The 22772-nt window shown below is 45.9% G+C and overlaps 1 protein-coding gene across 2 annotated transcripts in view; it reads left to right on the top strand.

The window, feature by feature from the left end:
• Positions 1-22772, top strand: part of LOC144784285 (calcium-regulated heat stable protein 1-like) — a 159098-nt gene that overhangs the window by 92799 nt on the left and 43527 nt on the right. For both annotated transcript variants that reach the window (XM_078662968.1, XM_078662969.1), the window contains exon 3: positions 21638-21760. In XM_078662968.1, the coding sequence (XP_078519094.1) occupies positions 21638-21760 (123 nt within the window). The remainder of the gene's footprint in view (positions 1-21637; positions 21761-22772) is intronic.

The following is a 22772-nucleotide window of genomic DNA, read 5'->3' as shown; positions in this document are numbered from 1 at the left end:
ACATCTTTCTTTAACAGAGATCTTAAAGAGTGTACTTTAGAGGCGTAGTTCTGAACAAACTTACTATAAAATTCAGTCAGACCTAAAAAGGAAACTAACTGTTCCTTGGTTGACGGTGCCGGTGCTTTCAAAATGCTTTGTATGTGATTAAACTTAGGTTTAATACCTTCAGAAGAAATCTCATGACCAAGATATTCTACTTTGCTTTGTCTGAATTTACATTTGGACAATTTCAACGTTAAACCTTTTTCCTGGACGGACTTTAGAACTTTCTCTAGATTAACATCGTGCTCCTCATAATTCTTTCCATAAATAAGGATATCATCCTGAAATGCGATGGCACCCAAACAACCCTCTAAGACAGTTTTCATAAGCCTTTGGAACACAGAGGCCGCACTGGCTAAACCGAAAGGCATGCGGCGGTATTGAAACATGCCTTCCGGAGTGATGAAGGTCGTTAAGAACTTTGACTCGTCATGCAACAAAACCTGATGGTATGCACTAGTTAGATCTAGCGTAGAAAATACTGATGCACCTGACAGAGAAGAAATGAGTTCATGGATATGGGGTAATGGATGTCTATCGATCCAATTTTCCTTGTTTAAACTACGAAGGTCAACACATAGACGAAGTTCGCCATTGCTCTTAAGCGACAAAACCACTGGCGAAACCCATGGAGAAGATTCAACTGGCTCAATGATTTTCTTATCAACCAAATCCGATAAGATTCCTTTTAATTTTTCGCGATATGCCAAAGGAACATTTCTTACTTTATGTCGGATGGGTATGGCTGAATCTTTAAGGATGATGCGGTGTTTAAAGTTCACAAAAGTTCCCAAGTTGTCTGAGAAAATGGATGGGAATTTGTTATTTAATTGGGAAATGAAATCATTTTCAGGAGGGACTACGTATACAGGAGGAGAAGCATTGGGATCAAGCTTAATACCAAGATCGTGTTGATGAGGCCAACACAAAATGGATGCTCCTTTGGAAGAGACATAGACCTTCCCTTTAGTCGTTCTATCTTTAAATTTAATATCTGCCCACATGTAACCCTCTATATCAATTTTCTTACCCGTATACCCACCAGGATGTACATCTGGTGGTAAAAGTTTGGTCGAGTGCCAGTATCGGTTAAAAACATTTTTGCCGATTATAGTGTACCAGGCGCAGGAATCAATTAACATGGAGATCTCCTTACCATTGATATTGATGATATCAGTAGGAAATCCTTTACATTTTGAATCGCCCACGCATAACAATGTGTTAATCTCAGAAGGTTGTTCAGTATCATCATATTCTTCGTAAGACAAAAAATGTACTCTTTGGGAAGATTTACACATTTTGCTAAAGTGACCAGATCTTTTACATTTTATGCAAATCTTGCTCCAGGCAGGACAACCTCTGTAGTTACCTACGTGATCATTAGCACCACATCTGTAACAGATAACCTGAGATTTTTTCACAGGAAATTTACTCTCTCTTCCAGAGAAATCCTTTCTTGGAGGAAAAGAAGTCTTCTTAAAATTATTGAAATTTTTAACTAATGAGACTTCAGGAATGACTACCTTAGATTTAGCATCTTGACTTCTGATTTCATTCACAAATAATTCGGACTGTTCAATGCCTTTGGCAATATTTAACACAGCACTAAGGGAAGAATCAGTACCCATCCAAAGGCGTTCTTGGATTTTTTTTAACTTTTAGTGCGCATCATAATTTGGTCCCTCAAGACCTGTTCAAAATTAATGGTCTCAAAAGCACAAGACCCAGCCAAGGTGCGCAAGGAGGCTACGTAATTTTCGATAGACTCATCATCTTTTTGTGCTCTGGAATAGAATTTAAACCTTTCCATTACGATATTAATTTTTCTCCCAAACCTAGCACTTAGCTGCTTTATGACAATTTCAAAAACGTTTACATCCCCACCACTTGTATTTTCTATAGGAGGTAAACTTTGTAATTCTTTGAGTCCTGCACCACCTAAACAATTCTTTAGTAACGCTAACTTTCTTTTTGGAGAACAACCATCCTCCTCAACGACATCCACATAAGCTAAAAATGTGGGATACCAAAGATCCCATTCTACCTTTGGATCTCCTGCTGTGGGTAAAAAATGTGCAGGGGAAACAATGTTGTTTGACATTATAAATTAGCTACACATATAATTTCTCATAAATGAAAAATATTTAAACAGTATATAACAAGGAACAAATACCCAAAATAACAAAAGTAGTCACCGTTGTCAGTACAGCAGTAGTCACAAAAGGAATTCCAAGTCTTCTTTCTTCTAGCTTTTTTTTTTAGAAGAAAAAAAAACGATGTGGTAAAAATTGTATATTAGGCAAAGTCAAATTAGTATCATGAGGGATGTAGACGATTGTAGCAAAACGAGGTGCATATATGAGGCAACTAACTGAGAAACGATCGTGAATGTTAGTGGAAAACGATCGTGGTAGTTTCCATGGAGATGAAGGGCAAACAAAATGGCAGCTGGAACGCACACGCAAGAGCGTAATGCATGCGTGATGACGGTAAACCAGTGACGTGTGTGTGGAATCTACACACAGACGACGTTGATGAGGCACGGGCTGCAGCGCTCGCTCGGTAAGTTTTTAAATGATGCAAGTATGACTGAACAGTTATTAAAGTTGGGAGAAAGGCACAAAAATAGAATACATTTGTAGAAAACGATCGCGTTAGAAGGAAAAAAAAAATAACACAGCGCTAGTTGATTTGGGAAAGTCAGGAACGCGCCTCCACTTTCAAACAAGAGAAAAAAATAAACCGGATGAGACTCAACTCCCGCTGGTGCAATCAAAGCACAGGAAAGAGACAAACAGCCGCTGGTGCAATCTTTGTACACATAAGAGGAAAAATACCTTAATTTTCTTTAAGCTGTGAAGGCGAACGCTGTCAGTAACCTTTAACTTCACCAAATTGAATCCTTGAAAGAGCGGGTTCTTTTCTTAAAAAATTGATTGCAGGTCTTTGATGATTAATGTAGATCCCGATCGTCGCCAAATTTGTGTAGTAATGAGCTACAAGGAGTCCAGGTAGAAGTTGGTAGGTTTATTGTAATAGACAGCTTGAACAACCACCTTCAGCAGAAGCCCAGTTGAAAGTGCATCTCAACACCACATAAAATGTTACAGTGGAAATGTATGATAACAATTCTAACACAGAATGCTACTCTACAACTCTAACATGGAATACTCTAACATGGAATACTACAGCCGCTTTACAGGATCCTCTTTCACATTACACAAGGACACGTTCATTATTTGTAAGCACAGGGAGATTAAGTGATTTGCCCAGAATCACAGGACGTTGAGCAGATGCTGAGAACTGAATCTTGTTCCCCAGCTCCAAAGTCAGCAGCTCTGGCTGTTGTGCCACATCATTGCCCCTAGATAAGATATCAGGAAAAGGGGCCCGAAAAACAGGCTTTCTGACACAATTGAAAAATCACTTATTATATGGAGTATGGCCAGGTGTTGCCAGTAGAAGGTCATCCACAGTTTTTCAATAAGGCCTAGGGGACATCTACATCAGACATATATGCGATATAAGTGATTCAAGAGGATATATACCTTTCTTCTTTAGCAGCATCAAGAGCCATTCAGTTGTTAACACAATTGACTTATAAAGAAGACAGCCTTCCAAAGATTCAGAAACATGTCATAAGAAAGCATTTATATTTTCCCTACGAAAGACGGGTGGCATATTTCACTATATTTGCTATTTCAGGCTTGTGTTCTCAGCTCTAACGTATTTGAACATTTTAAATGAGCACCTGCGACTGTAATCAAAGGAAGGAGACTTAAAAAAAATAAAAAAAACTCTTCAGACTTGCGTGCTGGTGAATGGAATCCTCAGGAAGAATGCACCCGTTTTCAAATCCTTGGAGCGAAAGGCAGCTAGCAGCGAGGTTACAAACCATGATAACCTCGCTGGGGAAGCCCTCAAAAGCGAGGCACAGGTCAGCAACCCGATATGAAGTTAAGCAATCGGGAGGCAAAAGGCAGCAGTGGTGAAGCGCTGCTTTATCAGCAAAGTTGAAGTATTTTGCAGCTTTTGTGTGCAAAATTCGCGGCACTCCCGGGCATCTGTACTGCTGTCCATTTCTATGGAGGAACGTCAGTGTTGCAGAAACTTCATGCTGATTTGCTGTTCTGAATGCTCCAATCAGAGAGAGCCCTAACTCGAGATGGGGGCCTGCAACCCAGACAGGAAACGTACTTCCAACGTAGGAAGCAACAATGGAAGATGAAATGGTGAAGTGGAGTGCACGCCCCCCCTGAGGTGAAGCTGCGCCCCCCCCCCCCAAGGGGGCGCGCCCCACACTTTGAAGACCCATGCTGTAAGGTGTGTTCCTACCACACAATAGACTCTCGTCCTTCATCTTCAGTCTTCCAGCCTTCTACATCACAGCCGTTCAGGCCACAATTTCCCCAGCAAAAACATACCTACATAATGTAAAATACTTTACAGAATCTCGATAGATGCGCCCCGACATTCCTGAACATATATTTATGCTCTTCACGTATATTAATATGCACCAAAACCTTAATTCCAGGCTGCATGCAGAGAACACTCATAGCCCTATTCAGTTTCCTCTGGGCCTTGTCCATTGCAGTACCATTGCACCCCTCCGGTGCCTCTGCAGAACAAACTCTGTCTACACAATGCCAATACTTGACCAAATATTCTTAAATAAAAGTAAACCCTCCTCATTGTACTTAAGCAAAGTCAAATTAGATATTTGCAGCAGGTCTTTTTCTCCTAAATGTATGAGTAGCATATCAATATTTCCCCTATTAAAATACAGATCAGCAAACCTTGATTAAAGGGCCCGCCATGGCATGCCACTCTTTCCCCACCACAATACTTTTGCCTGCTAATGGTAAGTCCAATGAACTAGTCATATATTTGCTGATCTGCGCTGCCCGGTGCACAAAAGTGTCGAACTATCCAAAAGTAACTGTTTTTCCTGCACAGGGTCCCCCATACCCAACTGCAAGAAAGAAACAAAAACACCATAGATATAAAACCACCAACATCGTTCATAAACACGCCCCACCTACTGCTCCAAACCCCCTTTCACTTCCTCACATATCTCTCACAGCACTTGGAATACCATCTTTCAACTCGTCGTGTCTTCCTCCATGTCCTACCTAATCTTGCTGCCTCTGTCAATGCACCAATTCTAAACGAATGAGTCCCAAATTGCAACCAACCTGTCCAAAGCCATCTGCAACCCTACCAAGACATTTAATGCTGTAATACACTATTCAAATCTCCTTTTTTTTTTTTTGCCAAATCAAAACCTCTGCTATTCTTTCACAAAATATATTCGCTCTCTGCCACTGGCCCCTAGCCATAGCCATGTACCTCTGCCCTTTGGTCTACTTCAGATGCTCGCAACTATAACCTCAGCCTGCCACTTTCTAGAAATACTCCGTTATGAACAATGGCCCACGTCCTTCTTGTACCCACCAGCTCCAACACCCTGAAAGCACTGAAAAAATATCCATTGCATGGCTAAGGTAAAAACTCTAACCTCAAACTTCGTAACAATAAAAAGGTAAAACATCATCAACTTTTCCAATACCTCTATTGTCACAGGCTCCCATAACTTCTGCGTCACCCACTTTTCCCCAGCCCCCTGAAAACTCTCTTTACCCAGTCCCCTTCCACCGAGTCACATCCCGACCACAGTTTACCATAAAATGGTATCCCCGCCAGCTTAACTGCTATGGTAGTTTGCAACAACCTCTTTATCAAACTCCTAACAAAATCCAGCAAATCCCCTTGTCTCTCCCCCCCCCCCCCGCCTTTTCTCTTCCCCCTCTAGCCTAATGCACCAAAACCTAGTAAACTTCAGCCATATTTTCCACTTTTTCTTGTAAAAACAGCTACAGATTTTTCCACCAACTCAGCTACCTTCATTCTCCTTACTGCCTACGTTTCAATGGCATTTCTGTCATCTTTTCTTATGTTCCCTGTGCCAAATTCCAAAATCTCTGCTACTGTGAACTGGATAAACAATTGGTTATATTTTTGCCCCTGCCACTTGTTAAGCAGTAGAAAAAAAGATAATCTCCTTGACCACACACTATTGTCAATACGCAATGATTAACAGTACATCAAATTGTAAATACCATATTCAATTCATACATTTCAAACAAAGATTTTTATTAAAAAACATAGAATTTAAAAAAAGTTGAAAAACGTTTCACATCACAGTTATGATCCAATCAACATTTAAAATATTTAAAAATACAATGCTTCTGCAGGCGCAATTGAAGGATCAACATAGACGTGTAGATACTGATTAAATCAATGTATCACTCGCTGTGTTGTATTGTAATTTCCATAAGATGTGCAATAGTAAATGACAAGGTGTTGTGTCTTACATACGTTGTTGTCTCTGTTATGCTGGTCATAACGGTATTTGTAACTTGAGCTGATTAATTTCCATTGTATTACATGTATTGTATGTTTAAATGTTGATTGGATCATAATTGTGATGTCAACTTTTTAAAAAAACAAACTTTTTTAATTCTGTTTGTTATTAAAAATCTTTGCACCATGTAAATATAATTTTCAATAAAAATCTACTGAAATAATAAAAAAAAATGTTTGAAATGTATGAATTGATTATGGTACTTACAATTCGATGTACTGTTAATCATTGTGTATTGACAATAGTGTGTGGTCAAGGGGATTATCTTTTTTCTGGTTGAAAGTACCTCATTTTCCTTGATCCTTGCAAGGGGTCCCTCTTTGTCTTGTACTTGTTTAGCAGTAAACACAATATCCAACAATAAAGACCACAACAAAAAACTCCTTAGCAGCCTCAAAACTCTTGAGGAGTACCTCTTCGTTTGTCTATTGATCAGCTGCTCAACCGTCCTGTCATCCAAATTAAATATCACTGACCAGTCGGCCAGTTCCTCCCCCCAGACCAAAGAAACTTGGAGAGCAAAAACTCCAAAAACGCTTTACTCCGTCCCTTGGTCAGCCAATGTTTGTCATTACTCAGCGCACCACCTTCCATTCAAAAATATGACAAAACCCTTTGCACTTGCCAAGTCTTTAAAATAAAATTCTGCACCTGCCACAATGTGTCCTCTTCCAAGAAACAAATATAAACTCTGTTACACTCCTCAAGTAATGCCCTCCATATACACTATTCCGCCCTCACTACAGCAGATATTCACACCCTATGATGTGGCAAACTTGTTCCTACCATAGCCAGACTTGTGTGCCTGCAGAACGTCCTCTGCGACTTTACAACTCTATACACAAAACTCAGATAGCCTCGAAGTTTCTGAACCAACCTCATTTTAGCCTTCACTCTAATCACACTGCCCAAACCGTTTTGCATTTTTTGCTTTTTTGTTAACTGGTAGCCTTGCCGTCATCTCTTTAGCGTCCAGTTCATTGCCAAGGAATGTCAAACATGTTGTCGGACCTTCTGTCTTTTCTGGAGCTAGTCGCACACGCATGTCCTGTGCCAACTGTTCAAAATTCCTCAGAGCTCTTCAACATTATCAAGTCTCTTCCCTTTTTACAAACAGGAAATCACCTAAATAGTGACATACCAGTCTGTGCCCACACCTCCTCGTAAAAGACCATTGCAAGAAAGTGGTTGAAGTTGCCAACGGCGCAAGAAATCGCAGAACCCATCGGTAGTACCTTATTCACAAATATTGCCTCTTCAAACTGCAACTCTAAAAGAGAAAAATCCCCTGGGTTAAGTGGCAATTCATTGAAAAGCCATTTTTATTTGGTCTTTGCCAGCTGCGCACTTGCGTCTCCATAACTCATCAACCTGGATGCTAACTTGAAACCAACCCCACTCCCCAGTTCAATTGTAAAATGGAGGGTAGCCTAACCACTTTATTCCAGCCAGAATATATCACCCAAGGTAAGTAGGACATTTTCAACAGAGTAAATATTCTAAGGTTTCTTGGGGAGATTCCAGAATTAAGAGCCATAGCAACTCAACTGTAGACCTATTAGCAGTAGAATTCCAGCCAACGGACAACTGTCATCAAACAGAATCCCCTCTAACCACCTGCAAATAAAATTAAACTGTAGACTTGATATACTCCTTCCCATCATTCTTTGAAAGTTGGGGCATCTTGTTAAAAAGACTTCAGCCATCCAACTACCCTTAACTGCTGTTATTAAAAAATGTCTGTCCTCCACACCAGCAAAGACGCTCATATCTGTTCTGAGGGGTGCAAGAAGCACTTACTCCGATCCCTTGGAGGACCAACGCCCGGATACACCTCGGACAAACCACATCGGGCCCAGATGGCACTGGCTTTCCTCCGCTTTAAATGCTTCACACTCCACAGGAAATACTCAAGTACCTGAACCAGATGCTTTATGCCTTCTATTGTGGAATATTGCTGGGGCGAAACCTTTGCATGGTATCTTTCCCCGTAGACCTGGACAAATGTTAAAATAATCACCCTGCATGAATTTTGGGCCGTGGTAGTCTTCTAGATAGAAGGCTTTCTTTACTCCCACCCGCCTTGATCCAGGCAAATTCCCATTCTCCTCGCCTGGGCCCTCTCCTTTTCCCCCAATCATATGCAGACGAAATCGTACTATTCAGCCAAACAAAAGTGGGCGCACAAAAATCACTGAATGTACTTGCTCACTATGTGAAAAATAGTTATCTGGAGGTAAATGTTTCAATAACCAAAACAACGTCTGTCTGCTCTCATCTGGGTTGTTCTCCAAGATTCCTACTAAATGATACTCCGCTTGAATCCGTAACAAACTTAAATATTTTGGCTTATACCTCCGTTCAAGAGGAACCTTTATGCATCAAAAACAATACATCAAGCAGAAGGGGTCTGCCCTTATCCAAGCCTTTATTACTTTGGCAAAAATTTGAATGGGCCTTTATTTCAGCCACTTTTAACAGTAATTGTCTCCAAGTTATTGCCAAATATCACCTGCCAAAGTGTGGCGATGACGGGCCGGAATGCATCAACAGTGGCTAAAATACAGACAGACATTTAGGCAAGCATTTAACCTACCTCAGAACTCGTCTCTAGCACAAATTGATCTAGAATTTAGCCTCCTCAAGCAAGACCTGGCAAGAAGAGCAGCAGCAATTGGGAGGGGGGGGGGCGAAGAGACACTCGTACAAGATCAGTAGTGCTCAAGACAACCCAAACCGAGCCTTATGGTCAGCCCTCGACAACAGGAACATCACAAATATTTTAACACTTCTAGTAAATTACTGAGCCCAACAGAACTGTGGGCAGCAGGTGCGCCATATAATGTGTTCAAAAGTGGAACCAACAGAGCCACAAAATTGATATTCTCTCTAGAAGACAAAATCAAATTTAGCTCCGCTTGCATACATAGGTGGTTATAATGCATTGTAATATGCTCTCCCCACACCATATATGTCCATCTCATTCCCAGCAAGCATAGAACAAAGCATTTTGTCTCTATGCATGGGCTATAAAATCAGCCTTAGCAGCCAGAGCAGCATGGAAATACATCGATTCAACAGCATGAAGGCACTGCAACGATCAGAAAGAATATCTTAGCAATCCGATTTCCATATGTGCCCTCCTGCGCACTCCTCATCTACAATATTTTTTAAGAAAAGTTTAATTGACAGACATTCATACATGCAGGGAAGGCATAATAGCGTTTTTTAATCCCAGTGATCCACAGTTAAATTGCAAATTAGTCAGATTCTTTGAAATAGCTCTTCGTGAAGAGCCTGGTGCTGGATAACTTTCACATCAGACCACTTTAGTGCCAAAGCAAAGTGAGGGCCATTGTTTCATGGCTTTTCCCAATGTACATTATGAATGCCCTGATCATTCATTCTATCATTCATATGGATAGGAAGCATTTAAAGATCCCTCCTATAGCGATAGGATGCACAAAAACATTTCTCCTTAGCGATAGGAAATATGCCACAGACAAACCAGTAGGACTATCAGTGGTTGGTCAGGTCCATAAAATGTTAGCCTATTTTGCACAAATATGCGATAAACCAGACCTACCAGTCCATTTTAAGTACCAACACAGTCAGCAATACGTTTTAATTTTGTATTTTTGCACACCAGCTTACTTTCAAAGTTTTAGCTCAGTAGGAAAGAAGTTGTATGATCCGACAAACTTTTCCTTTTTAGACTTAGCTTTTAATGATGTTAATAAATTGTAATGTACTGTCTTGTTTTCGCCAATCAGATAATCCAGCTTCCACACTATAGCTCAAAACTCGGCGAAGCAAAAGACTTTAACACAAAACAAACAACATCTTTAGAAAAGGGTTTTATTTTACAAAATGCAAGGACTCTTTCAGAATAAGACTTGGGGTTTTATTTTACACAATGCTCTCTAAAAGAAAGGCTTTCCCAGATGCCAAATACTGAACATTTAAATACACAAGGAGATATATAGTGATATACATGTGTATATGCAAGCAATAATAACACACTTGGTAAATGTAGCAGTTAAGTAATACAATGAATAAACAAGCAGCAAATAATGAGATAAGACTCAAGCAAATATACTGGACGTCCTGCAAGAGATCAGAAAGATCTATATATCAAACTTTTACTTTGGATGTGCACCTCAACTCACTCACACAGAAAGCGCATCAAATGATCAGAGCCACTGGCCAAACATCACAATGGCAATAACCAAAAATCAACACTTCAGACGACCACAGCCACTGGAACCACACATCACAATGGCACTAGTCAAAACTCAATACTTCACCTGGTGCAAACACTGCATCTCAGCCCACTCCTGACTGGGGAAGTTAAACAGCCTTGGTTGAGACCCTGAGCAACCAGGGTTACACGCTCCGACGTAGACGCGTCCGTCCCGGTTTCTAAGTCAACAACCCTCCGCTTTATAATCTCAAAACACACTAGAAGGTTCGGGAGAGACCTCCCCCGCGCCAGAGGAATCTTACCAGAACTGGCCAGGTTCGAAGCAAGCATTCCCATGGCAGGAAGTAGTTCCTACATCCCCTTCTCCAAATCTCGCATGTTCCAGCCTTTATCTCGATGAAGCTCACAAAGCCTTCTGGGTACATTAAACGATCTCTCACAAAACAATCCTTGAACGTGATTACCCCAAACAACTTGCAAGCGCTGCTGTGCACACAGATAAAGCTCAAGCAAGGCAAAGTCAGAAAACAAGATGACATGAGGCCATGTCAAAGCCAATAGTAAAAACTCCATAATTCTCATCAGTGTACTACACAATGCAAAATTGTGCACAACTGCTTATAGATTCACAACATCCCTGAACTGTTTACAATGAAACTGAAAATAGTACCCCCCCCCTGCTACCCTGCTACGTAGGTTCAAAACTACCCTCATCCCCAACTAGCAGAGTGCCTATCGCCCCAGGAACAGATCAACGGTTGTGAGGCTAGCACCAGCTCCGGCTGCCGGTGGCCTGCCTCCACATATCCAATTAAAATGTCCGTTAGAGGACCCATCAGTCCCGCAGGGTCAGTATATTATGGCATACCCCCCACTCCACCTCCTCATAGTAAAGTTTATATGTTACAGTTTGCTGGGGCAGATTTATAAGTCCCAACACCACCAACCGGTTCGTTCAGTCTCTTTTGGCCGCTAGTGTCCCCGGGCTGCTGGACCTTGATCTCCAGGATCGTTGACTCCGCCTGTCTAAGTCCGATCTGCCGAGCCCGGCGAGTGGGCGCGAGTGTCCCTCCAGTTGTCTCCTGCGGTCGTCGCTAATCTCCGCGTAGTCGCCTTATCCAACCAGTTTTGCACCTCCGCTGGGGTCGTGAAAAACAATGATTTCTCATCTGCCATGATTTTAAGCTTTGTGGGGAAAAACATAATGTATTTGATTCCTCTCTCGCAGCGCCTTCTTGATCCCATCAAAGGAGCACCGCTCTTATTGGTCTTAAGTGTAAAGTCTGGGAAGAAGTGAACCGTTGCATTTTCGTAGCGTAGGTCTCCTTGTGTTCGGGCTGCTTGTAGGATTGCGTCACGGTCCCTGTAGTTGAGGATTTTTGAGATGATGGTTCTGGGAGCCGCCCCAGTTTTTGGTTGCGGAATAGGTGCCCGGTGTGCCCTCTCGATCATGAAGAGAGGAGAGCCGTTTCGGTTTGAGGTGGTTGAGGATTAAATCCTCGAGGAAGAGGTCCATACTCTGTCCTTCTGTGCCCTCCGAGACCCCTACCACTCCTATGTTGTTGCGGAGCGCTCGTCCCTCCTAGTCCTCTAGTTTAAGGGCCGTCTGGCGGTGCTGGTGGATGAGCTGTTGGACCCACTCTTCAAGTTTTTTATTGTAGGTTTGGAGTTCCAGAACGTTTGTCTCATTTACCTTAACTCCGTCTGCAGTTTTATTCATGTCGGACCTTAACAAGTTCAATTAGATGGATAACTTGTCTATTCTGGTCTAAAGCGTAGCTCCCAGCACCTGGATGGCCGTCATCACTAAGCTGAGGGATGGCTCGTTGTCTCCCGTCTGTCCACCCTGGGCTCCTTCATCTGGGGGGACCTGCTAGGGAACCTCGTATTTGTCAAGTTTATTTGCTTGCACCGCTGTGCCACCCTTAAGCTTCATGTTAGGGGCGTACACGTCAGGCTCACTCACCAGAGGGATAGGTCCGCAGCTCTTGAACACCCGAAGCAGTTTCCTAGTGTGGTCAGGCCCACTGATCGCCTGTGGCGGAGTCTTTGCCGGTACTTCAATCTGGCCAAGCTGGGTGTTTGATTGTCGATCGTATCAGCTATGGCACCCCCCTATTGCTGTTCGCGGTGGGCACGATGAGTGCGTATGTGGGGGGATGGGATACTCCCCGCTGGTCCCTGGCGGCTGCCACCGCCACTGGCCGACCACGTGCTAGGCCACCATGCAGCGTTTCCCGATACTGGCCTCCTGCGCGGGCACAGCAGCCAATGCGCCCGGTGAAACTGATCTGTCTCTGGTATGGGAGGCGCGCGCACTTTCCAAGGTTGATCTCCATTAAAGCCGGCAAGTGTGTCAGAGGGTGTCTGAATTAGGGCACAGGGGAGATTTCATGCTCGATAGCCACATTTGTTGAGTGAATAGCAGCAATTGTGTGCCCATTAACAGTAACACAAGTTTGTTGACCAGTGGTCTTGTTTACAATAAGACATGTATCTACCTCTACACCAATAGGTATTTGACACAGTTGTCTGCTCATTCATGCCACTGTGGTATACTATTGATTAATACCACATGGCTCCTTGTTGCAGCTGTCCCCATAAGGAATATATATGTCAAGACCTGTAGCTTACCTGTTGTTTTGTTTTCCACAGTATTAGGGCTAACAAACCTTAAAGAGCTTCATATCGGGTCCACGACCGAACCTGTAGGGCTCCTGGAAGTCTCTATTGCCGCCCTCTGTCACAGCCTCCCAGTACTGTCCAGTTGCACAAAATCAAAGCTGAGAAACACTCTCCAGAGTAGGACTCGACCACTCACAAGCATGTTCAAAGGAGGTGTGTGATTACTCGCCCAATTTCTACTCTCCTGAATGAACTGCTTGACATCAACCTGAAGCTTAAGTACAAGGCTGCAAACCACACACTCCATCTCACTCTCCCATAATGGAGTCTACTGCCAGACACTGCTTGTCTATCCCTGCATATCCAGGAACACCTCACACCAACAAAGACGCTTCAGAGCGGTCTTCTGCAAGCATTAAATCTAATGCACCCCCACATACTCTGTGCTCATAAATTCCATACACATCCTATTACCACAGAGCTGGACATCCCATCGTTCTGCCCATGCAGCCTCTGAAGAATAGCTTTCTTTCAACCGGTGACCCACCTTCTATACATCACATCAAAGCTAAAGGTCAACTACAGCTGTGTGCAGCCAGATGCTAAAAAACTGAATTGTGTGTAGGCTCTTAATAGATGTTACCCAGTTCTGTGATACGCCTGTTTATTTATGTTCGAGGCATGTGGGCTGCTTAATTCATATCTATAGCATAGATCGCCGCCTAGTGTTGGGTCCGGATGATTGCACATGGTTGTCCTGGAAGAGTCTTCGAAGTATCACGAGATAGGTGGCTCCTCCCCTGGACTACAGTGCGCATGGGCATCGACTCCATCCCCAGATAGTTTTTTTCCGCCATTGGGTTCGGATGCATATTTGATCACTCAAGTTCGCAATCGATATAAACTTTCCTTAAGGCCTGAAGGCCTTTTCCTATAGCGTCGGTATTGTCTTGCGTTCGGTGCCCAGCTCTGTTCCGGCTCAGTTCCCGAGTCGGACATCCAGAGGAGTCGCGTGGCTCTTCTGTGCTCGAGGCCCAGTCGACGCAACCAGACTTATTCGACGATACATCATGGAACGGAGCCCGTTCAAGAGATGTCCCGTGTGCAACTCGAAGTATCCCCACATCGATGCCCACCCGGTGTGCAACAAGTGCCTGTCGCCGGATCACGATGAAGCCAACTGTATGGCTTGTTCCCGTTTTCGATCCAAGAAGACGATTCGACTTCGGCGCGTGGCGCGCCAGGAGGCCCAGCAGACGGCCCCTGCACCGGTGAACATTTTCGAGGGGGATGAAGCAGACGAGCAGGAAGATCAAGAGCCGATTTCGACTCCAGCGGTAGAGATCGACTCCGACGTAGACGTCGAAATGCTCGACACAGAAGACGTCGTCGACGAGGTAGGAGGCGACAATGAGGCCTATGGGGCCATGGAAGATAGCTCAGAAGAAGAGCTATGCCCCGTTCGAACAATAACTAAGGCTCAGGTCGAGGGATCGCCTCATGGCCTTACCCAAGATCTTGCACCTGGATCCACGGTCTCACCTATGGGCCCGGCTACGGACACTTCTACGGAGCCGTCATTAGCCGGAAGGACACAGAGTCCGCCTCCCCCCGTTCAGATCTGAAGCCAGCGAAGTCATCTGCGGCGTTCCTCAAGGCTCCTCGCTCAGTCCAACCCTCTTCAACGTCTACATGAGCCCCCTCGCAGACATCGCACGCCAGCACAACCTCAACATCATCTACGCCGACGACACCCAGCTGATTCTCTCCCTCACCAACGACCCCGCCACCGCCAGAGCCAACCTTCACGAAGGGATGAAAGAGGTATCCGAATGGATGAAGAACAGCCGCCTGAAACTGAACTCGGACAAGACGGAAGTCCTCATCCTGGGATCCTCACCCTCCGCCTGGGACGACTCCTGGTGGCCCCCCGCCCTAGGCAGCGCACCCAAACCAACAGACCACGCACGCAACCTAGGCTTCATCCTGGACTCCTCCCTCTCCATGACCAGACAAGTCAACGCCGTCTTCTCGTCGTGCTTCAACATCCTGCGCATGCTACGTAAGATCTTCCGGTGGATCCCCACCGAGACCAGGAAGACGGTCACCCAGGCCCTCGTCACCAGCCGTCTGGACTACGGCAACTCCCTCTACGCCGGAACCACCGCCAAACTCCAGAAGAGACTCCAGCGGATCCAGAACGCCTCAGCACGTCTCATCCTGGACATCCCCCGTCGCAGCCACATCTCCGGACACCTGAGAGACCTGCACTGGCTCCCGGTCAACAAGAGAATCACCTTCCGACTCCTCACCCACGCACACAAAGCCCTACACAACCAAGGCCCAGGATACCTCAACAGCCGCCTCAACTTCTACGCTCCCAAACGCCAGCTTTGATCGACCGGCCACGCCTTCGCCGCCGTCCCCCGCATCCGAAGAGCCACCACAGGGGGACGGTCCTTCTCCTACCTTGCCGCCAAGACATGGAACTCCCTCCCGACCCACCTCCGCCTGACCCAGGACCACCTCGCCTTCAGGAAGCAACTCAAGACCTGGCTGTTCGAGCAGTAGCGGACCCCCCTCCCCCAGCGCCTTGAGACCCTCCGGGTGAGTAGTGCGCTATATAAATGCTTTGATTGATTGAAATCGAAACAGAAAGTGAAAGCTTCGGTCTCGACTAAACCGAAAGTAACAGAGACGCTGTCGAAACAGAAGACGTCTGTCGCTATTTCTATTTCTATTTCTATTTAGGGGGTTTTATAAAGCGCATGGTGACGCAACAACGGCGTTGTCGCTCTGGTCGCCTCCTCGTCTTCAGACATGTCGGGGCGGCCGAAGCCGAAGAAGGTTGTCGATCCGGTGAAGTCGCTCAAGGCCGTCGAGCCGAAGTCTCTCAAGGCCGTCGAGCCGAAGTCGCTCAAGGGCGTCGAGCCGAAGACCGGGGCACCAAAACCGATTGTCAAGGCCGCCGACCCAAAATCGTCGGCGCCGAAGGCCGTCGACACGGACTGAGGACACGGCGCTCCGAAAGCTGTCGATCCTGCTCATCGGCCAGAAAAGGCCAAAAGTACTGTTACACTCGAGTCAGCACATGCTGGCGGACCGAGAACGCCTGTCGGGTCGACGAAACCGTCCGCATCCTTCACAAAGCAGGTGTCGGACTCGTTGCAACACATCAGAAACAAGGCTTCCGCGGTCGATCCGAAGGATACTTCCACCCCGAAGCCCGCTGCCAAAACGCCAAAGTCGACGGCGCCGATCCAGTTCACGCTGCCGCCGAAAGTGGCGCCGAAGGCGTTCGCGCCCAGGACGGTCGACGACGCGACCATGAAAGTGTCCACGGGGCAGAAGCCTCCTCAGGCCGTTGTGAGCACAAAACATCGACAACCCCTAATGGAGGAGCAGTCGGAACAATTTATCGACGCCGACACCGGTAAACTGTCTTTCTACAAGCGAAAGATCACACCGGCACAGCCTATGGAGTCCTACACAATTCCTTTGAAAAGGAAAAAAGCTTCTACGGATTCCCCGGTTCTGGTTGAACCAATTAATCCACGGGGTCAGAACATTGAACAGCCCTCGCCCACTTACTCAGATGTGGAGGCTGGGGATGGGGACAATGAGGAGTACAACTTCCCTGCAGACACTGATCCTGAGGATCACCATGACTCGTGGGCAGATGCTGGAGACCCGGGGGATCCGCAAACTGCCCCGGACACTCAAGTATATACTGTCAAAACCTCTCCTACTGAGGATTCTGCGGCATTTAATGCTCTAATTGAGAGGGCAGCTAAAAATCACGACGTCCAGCTGCATGCTGACCCTATTGAGGTGGATTTCCTGTTCGATACCTTTTCCACCTCTGAAAAGACTGTCAAGACTCTGCCAATGCTCATGGGTGTTTTAAAACACGCTGCAGACATTTTTAAAGAACCCACACGTGCCAGGGTTATAAACCCCAGAATTGAAAAGAAGTTTAAACCGGCACCTGGCGACCCTACCTACATCAAGGGCCAGTTGCCGTTGGACTCTCTAGTTGTTTCTAATGCCCGGAAGAGGGCAAATTCACAAACTACTGGTGATGCTCCTCCCCCTGACAAGGAATCTAAAGTGCTAGAAGCATCAGGGAAGAGGGTGGCGGCTCAAGCGGCCAATATCTGGCGTATTTCAAACACTCAGGCACTCTTGGCCAGATATGACAGGGCACACTATAATACACTTGAGACCCTGTTACAACACTTGCCAGATGAGTATAAAGAGGCAGCAGAGATGCTCATTCAGGAAGGGAAGTTCATCTCAAATGCTTCTATTAAATGTGCACTGGACGCAGCGGACACCGCGGCCAGGGCCATTAACACTAGTGTAATGTTGCGGCGTCAGGCCTGGCTGAGAATCTCCGGGTTCAAACCGGAGATACAAACCACCATCCTCAATCAGCCTGTAAACCCTGATCACTTATTTGGACCTGAGGTGGATACCACCCTAGAAAAAATAAAGAAAGACACCGAGACTGCAAAGTCCATGGGGGCTCTCCAGTCCCAGCAGTTCAGGGGTAGTACTTTTCGTCGCTCAAGCAATAGAGGTGTTTCCAGAGGCCAGATGTCACAGCAAACACAGTACACTAAAGGTGGGGCGCAGACCTCTTACAACAAGCAGAGTAGAGGCGGCTATCGTGGCAACAGCACCAAGGGCAGAGGTCGTGGTAACAACAACTCCCGATCCTCCGCCACCAACAAACAGTGACGCCTTGTCACTGCCCCCCGACCATACCACACCTGTCGGGGGGGAGACTCCAGCAGTTCCTGCCAGTCTGGAAATCCATCACCACAGACAGGTGGGTCAGAAAACTTATCCAGTATGGTTATTGTCTGGAGTTAACGTCCACTCCACCCAACATCCCACCAAGACACCGTCCTATGTCAACAGAGCATTTGCACTTATTGCAGCAAGAGGTGCTCGTCATGCTGCAAAAAGGGGCGATCGAGCTCGTGCCAGTGGAAGACAGAGGTTCAGGAGTGTACTCCCTGTACTTCTTAATCCCGAAAAAGGACGGGTCCCTCAGACCCATACTGGATCTCAGGCCCCTAAACCAGTACATTCTCTCAGAACACTTTCACATGCTCACGCTGCAGCAGGTTCTTCCGTTGCTCAATCAAGGGGATTTCCTCGCAACGTTAGATCTCAAGGACGCATATTTTCACATTCCACTACATCCATCACACAGAAAATACCTCAGATTCACCATTCAGAATCAGCATTACCAATTCAAAGTCCTCCCTTTCGGAGTGACCACAGCGCCCAGGGTGTTTACAAAATGCCTGGCGACAGTGGCTGCGCACCTCAGGAGACAGAACGTTCACGTCTATCCTTATTTGGACGACTGGCTTGTTCAAGCAAAGTCGGCCCGGCAGTGCGCTGCCAACATGTCCCACACCATTCACCTTCTTCACGATCTGGGATTCTCACTGAATTATCCAAAGTCGCACCTTCAGCCAGCCCATGTGCGGCAGTATCTGGGCGCGACAATAGATACTCTGGCTGCCACAGCTCAGCCAAATTCTGTGAGGATCGACAGTATTCAGTCGCTGATCCAGAAATTCAGACCACAACACTCGCTTCCAGCACGGGTGTTCATGCAGTTGATAGGCATGATGGCCTCCTGCATTTTCATAGTCCCGCACGCGAGACTACATATGCGTCCGCTTCAAGAGTGCTTGGCACATCAGTGGAATCAGGCTCAAGGACAGTTGAACGACCTAGTGTTGGTGACCGGTCGGGCATACAACTCTCTGCATTGGTGGAATCCACACAACCTTTGCAAGGGCCGACCGTTCCAGGAGCCTGTTCCACGGATCATCCTAACGACGGACGCCTCTCTCCAGGGTTGGGGAGCTCATGTGCTCCACTACACAGTGCAGGGACTGTGGACAACGCAGCAACAGAAGATGCACATCAACTACCTAGAGCTGATGGCAATCTTCATGGCAATGAAGGCATTCAAGGTACATCTGTGCAACAAAGTCGTGTTGATCCGGACGGACAACATGACGGCCATGTACTATATTCAAAAGCAGGGAGGTACGCACTCTCCACAGTTGTCTCATCTGGCTCAGAGCATGTGGAAGTGGGCCATTCAGAGGAACATCTTCCTCATGGCGGAACACCTCCCAGGCAAGGACAATCAGATGGCGGACCTGCTCAGCAGGTACAGCCACCAAATGCACGAGTGGGAGATATCCATCAGTACTCCGCCCGTACTTCCAGCAGTGGGGTCATCCAGAGATAGACCTGTTCGCCACAAGGGAAAACGCAAAATGCCAAAGCTTTGCCGCCAGGTTCCCGCACCCACAGTCGCAAGGCAATGCGATATGGATGAGCTGGTCCGGCAAATTTGCGTACGCTTTTCCCCCAGCACCTCTAATACCGCTGGTGGCGCGAAAGCTAAAGCAACACTCGATGACACTCATCCTGGTTGCTCCAACGTGGGCACGCCAACCATGGTACACCACGTTTCTAGAACTCTCTGTGGTACCGCATCAAAGGCTGCACCTCACACCCAGACTTTTGACGCAGAGCCATGGCGACATTCAGCACCCAGATCCGCAACAGCTCAACCTGGCGATCTGGCTCCTGAGGTCTTAGAATTTGGCTACCTTAACTTGCCTCCCGACTTCATGGATATCATACGGGAGGCGAGAAAGCCCACCACCAGAGCATGCTATGCAGCAAAATGGAAGCGGTTTGTCATTTACTGTGCAGAACACAACATCAACCCGCTAGATGCATCTACTCACGACATCATTTGTTATTTGTTACATCTTTACAAATGTAATCTAGCATATGCTTCCATTCGGATACACTTCTCCGCCATAGCGGCTTATCTCCAAAACAGGCAGCATCTCTGTTTTCAGAGTGCCTGCCATTAAGGCTTTTCTAGAAGGACTGAAACAAGTCATTCCTCCCAGGACCCCGCCAGCTCCTGTTTGGAACCTTAATGTGATCCTCACAAGACTGATGGGTCCACCTTTTGAGCCTCTACATTCATGCGAGATTCAGTTCTTAACATGGAAAGTGGCTTTCCTAATAGCCATTACGTCACTGCGACGTGTTGGTGAGTTCCAGGCGCTCACCATACAAGAGCCATTCATACAGGTTCACTCCAACAGGCTGGTGCTGCGCACTAACCCTAAATTTCTTCCTAAGGGGGTTTCATAGTTCCATGTCAATCAGACTATTGAACTGCCTGTGTTCTTTCAGAATCCAGAGACAGTGGCTGAAAGGATGCTCCACACTCTTGACGTTTAACGAGCTTTAATGTACTACATTGATAGGACCAAAGATTTTAGGAAGACGAACCAACTCTTTGTTGCCTTTTCTGCCCAACACAAAGGCAACCCCATTTCCAAAGCAGGTATAGCCAGGTGGATCGTTAAGTGTATTCAAATTTGCTATCAGAAGGCTAAGCGCACTTTAACGATCCCCCCGAGAGCCCACTCCACCCGCAAGTTGCGGGCCTCCATGGCTTTACTTGGTAATATCCCTTTGGAAGACATTTGCAGAGCAGCCACATGGTCTACCCCACACACATTTACTAAACACTACTGTGTAGATGTGCACTCCAAGCAGCTGTAGGGCAGGCTGTTCTTAAAACACTTTTTCAAACGTCTGCAGCTGGCACAGGCGGCCGCCGATAATGGAGGGACTGCTATATATTCTATGCTATAGATATGAATTCAGCAGCCCACATGCCTCGAACTAAACATGCTACTTACCAGTATGCATCTGTTCTTGGCATGTAGGGCTGCTGACATTTATATCGCCCACCCTCCTCCCCGGTGCCTGTAGCGGCTGCAGAATTTACACTTACTCTTAATATGGCCATCGCTCACACTGTTACACTCCATCTTCGCCACAATGGCTAAAAACAATCTGGGGATGGAGTCGATGCCCATGCGCACTGTAGTCCAGGGGAGGAGCCACCTATCTCGTGATACTTCGAAGACTCTTCCAGGACAACCATGTGCAATCATCCGGACCCAACACTAGGCGGCGATCTATGCTATAGATATGAATGTCAGCAGCCCTACATGCCAAGAACAGATGCATACTGGTAAGTAGCATATTCATTAAGACCTACATTAGTGCTACATCCAAATCATTAACTTAGACTCCACATAAGTTATCAGTGCTGTTGTATAGTGCCTTCATTACCTATCCAGCTCATGCAATTGTAGCTGTTTATTTGTTGCACTGGATTGTGCCAGTATTTGTTTCAATTTGTCTAGGAATGCATTTGTATAACATTATTTATGAAATCTTTCATTGCATTTTCATTACAGGTCGACGCGTGCTTCAGAAGGCCCAGAGTATAAAGGTGTCTGCAAATGTTTCTGTCGTTCCAAAGGTCATGGCTTTATCACTCCTGCAGATGGTGGACCTGATATATTCCTTCACATTTCAGAGTAAGCGTTTGATAGTCCCTGGTTTAACTGTGATAAAGTGGGGCATTTGGGATTTGTTGTTGTTTTATTTCATAGCTGCAACAGCGATCTGCAAACAGGAAAGTGCATAAACTTTCTTCTGAAAGACATGGACATTATTTGGGAGTAGTCCAGGGTCGCAGCTCTGACCTTTAACATGCTTCCTGCTACTCCTGGCACTTCCTTTGCGACCCTCAGCCTCAGAGGAACCAAAACATTTGGCTCCTCTGAGGCCAGGGGTCGCAAAGGAAGTGCCAGGAGTAGCAGGGAGCAACTTAAAGGTCGGAGTCGACCCCCCTGACTACTCCCAAATGACTTCAATGCTGACAAATGGAATTCAAGGCTCCCATCTTCAATGGGTTTGGGAACAGTCAGTCATGTTGACATTTTTGGACTTTTTGGTTTGATGATCGAGATGTGCATTTGTGTGGGGCTAAAACAAATCTGCTTCTTAATGACTGAACCTTAAGACTATTGAAGTACGTACTTTAATTCAGGTGCAGTGAACTACAGAGTTACCTGCATTATGGTGCATCTTAACTCATTTGTATTGTTTTTGTACATTCACTGTCCCAAAATGGAATCTGGGTGTCTACTAGGCAAAAGAAAAATCAGGATTTGTAATCAGCAAGTGGACTGCTGTCTGCTTGTGGAAGGAGTCCTTTTCTGAATACAGCAAGAATAATCTGCTGCGATTGGCCTCTTCTCTAAAGCAGTTAACTTGTGGAATGTTTAATTTTATTTGGTATCCAGAGAATTTCCTCCATTATTCAGAATCCTGGAGTATGGTGTGGGCATGCACTGTGTTAACTTACATGGACTTGGAGTTTGTGAAAGGGTGTATTATGAGGACATACCATATTCACCTGCAAAGGATAGTGGTTTCCTCCAAGTTCTTTTCTCCTGCTGCAAACATGGCAACATGCATGTGTTTAAGCTGGAATCCTATTTACCACCAGCAGTACCCGAAAAGAAGTGCACTTCCATCCAGCAG

The sequence above is a fragment of the Lissotriton helveticus genome, chromosome 10, assembly GCF_964261635.1.
Source record: "Lissotriton helveticus chromosome 10, aLisHel1.1, whole genome shotgun sequence".
Taxonomy (NCBI): domain Eukaryota; kingdom Metazoa; phylum Chordata; class Amphibia; order Caudata; family Salamandridae; genus Lissotriton; species Lissotriton helveticus.
This window is presented reverse-complemented; position numbering and strand designations above follow the sequence as displayed.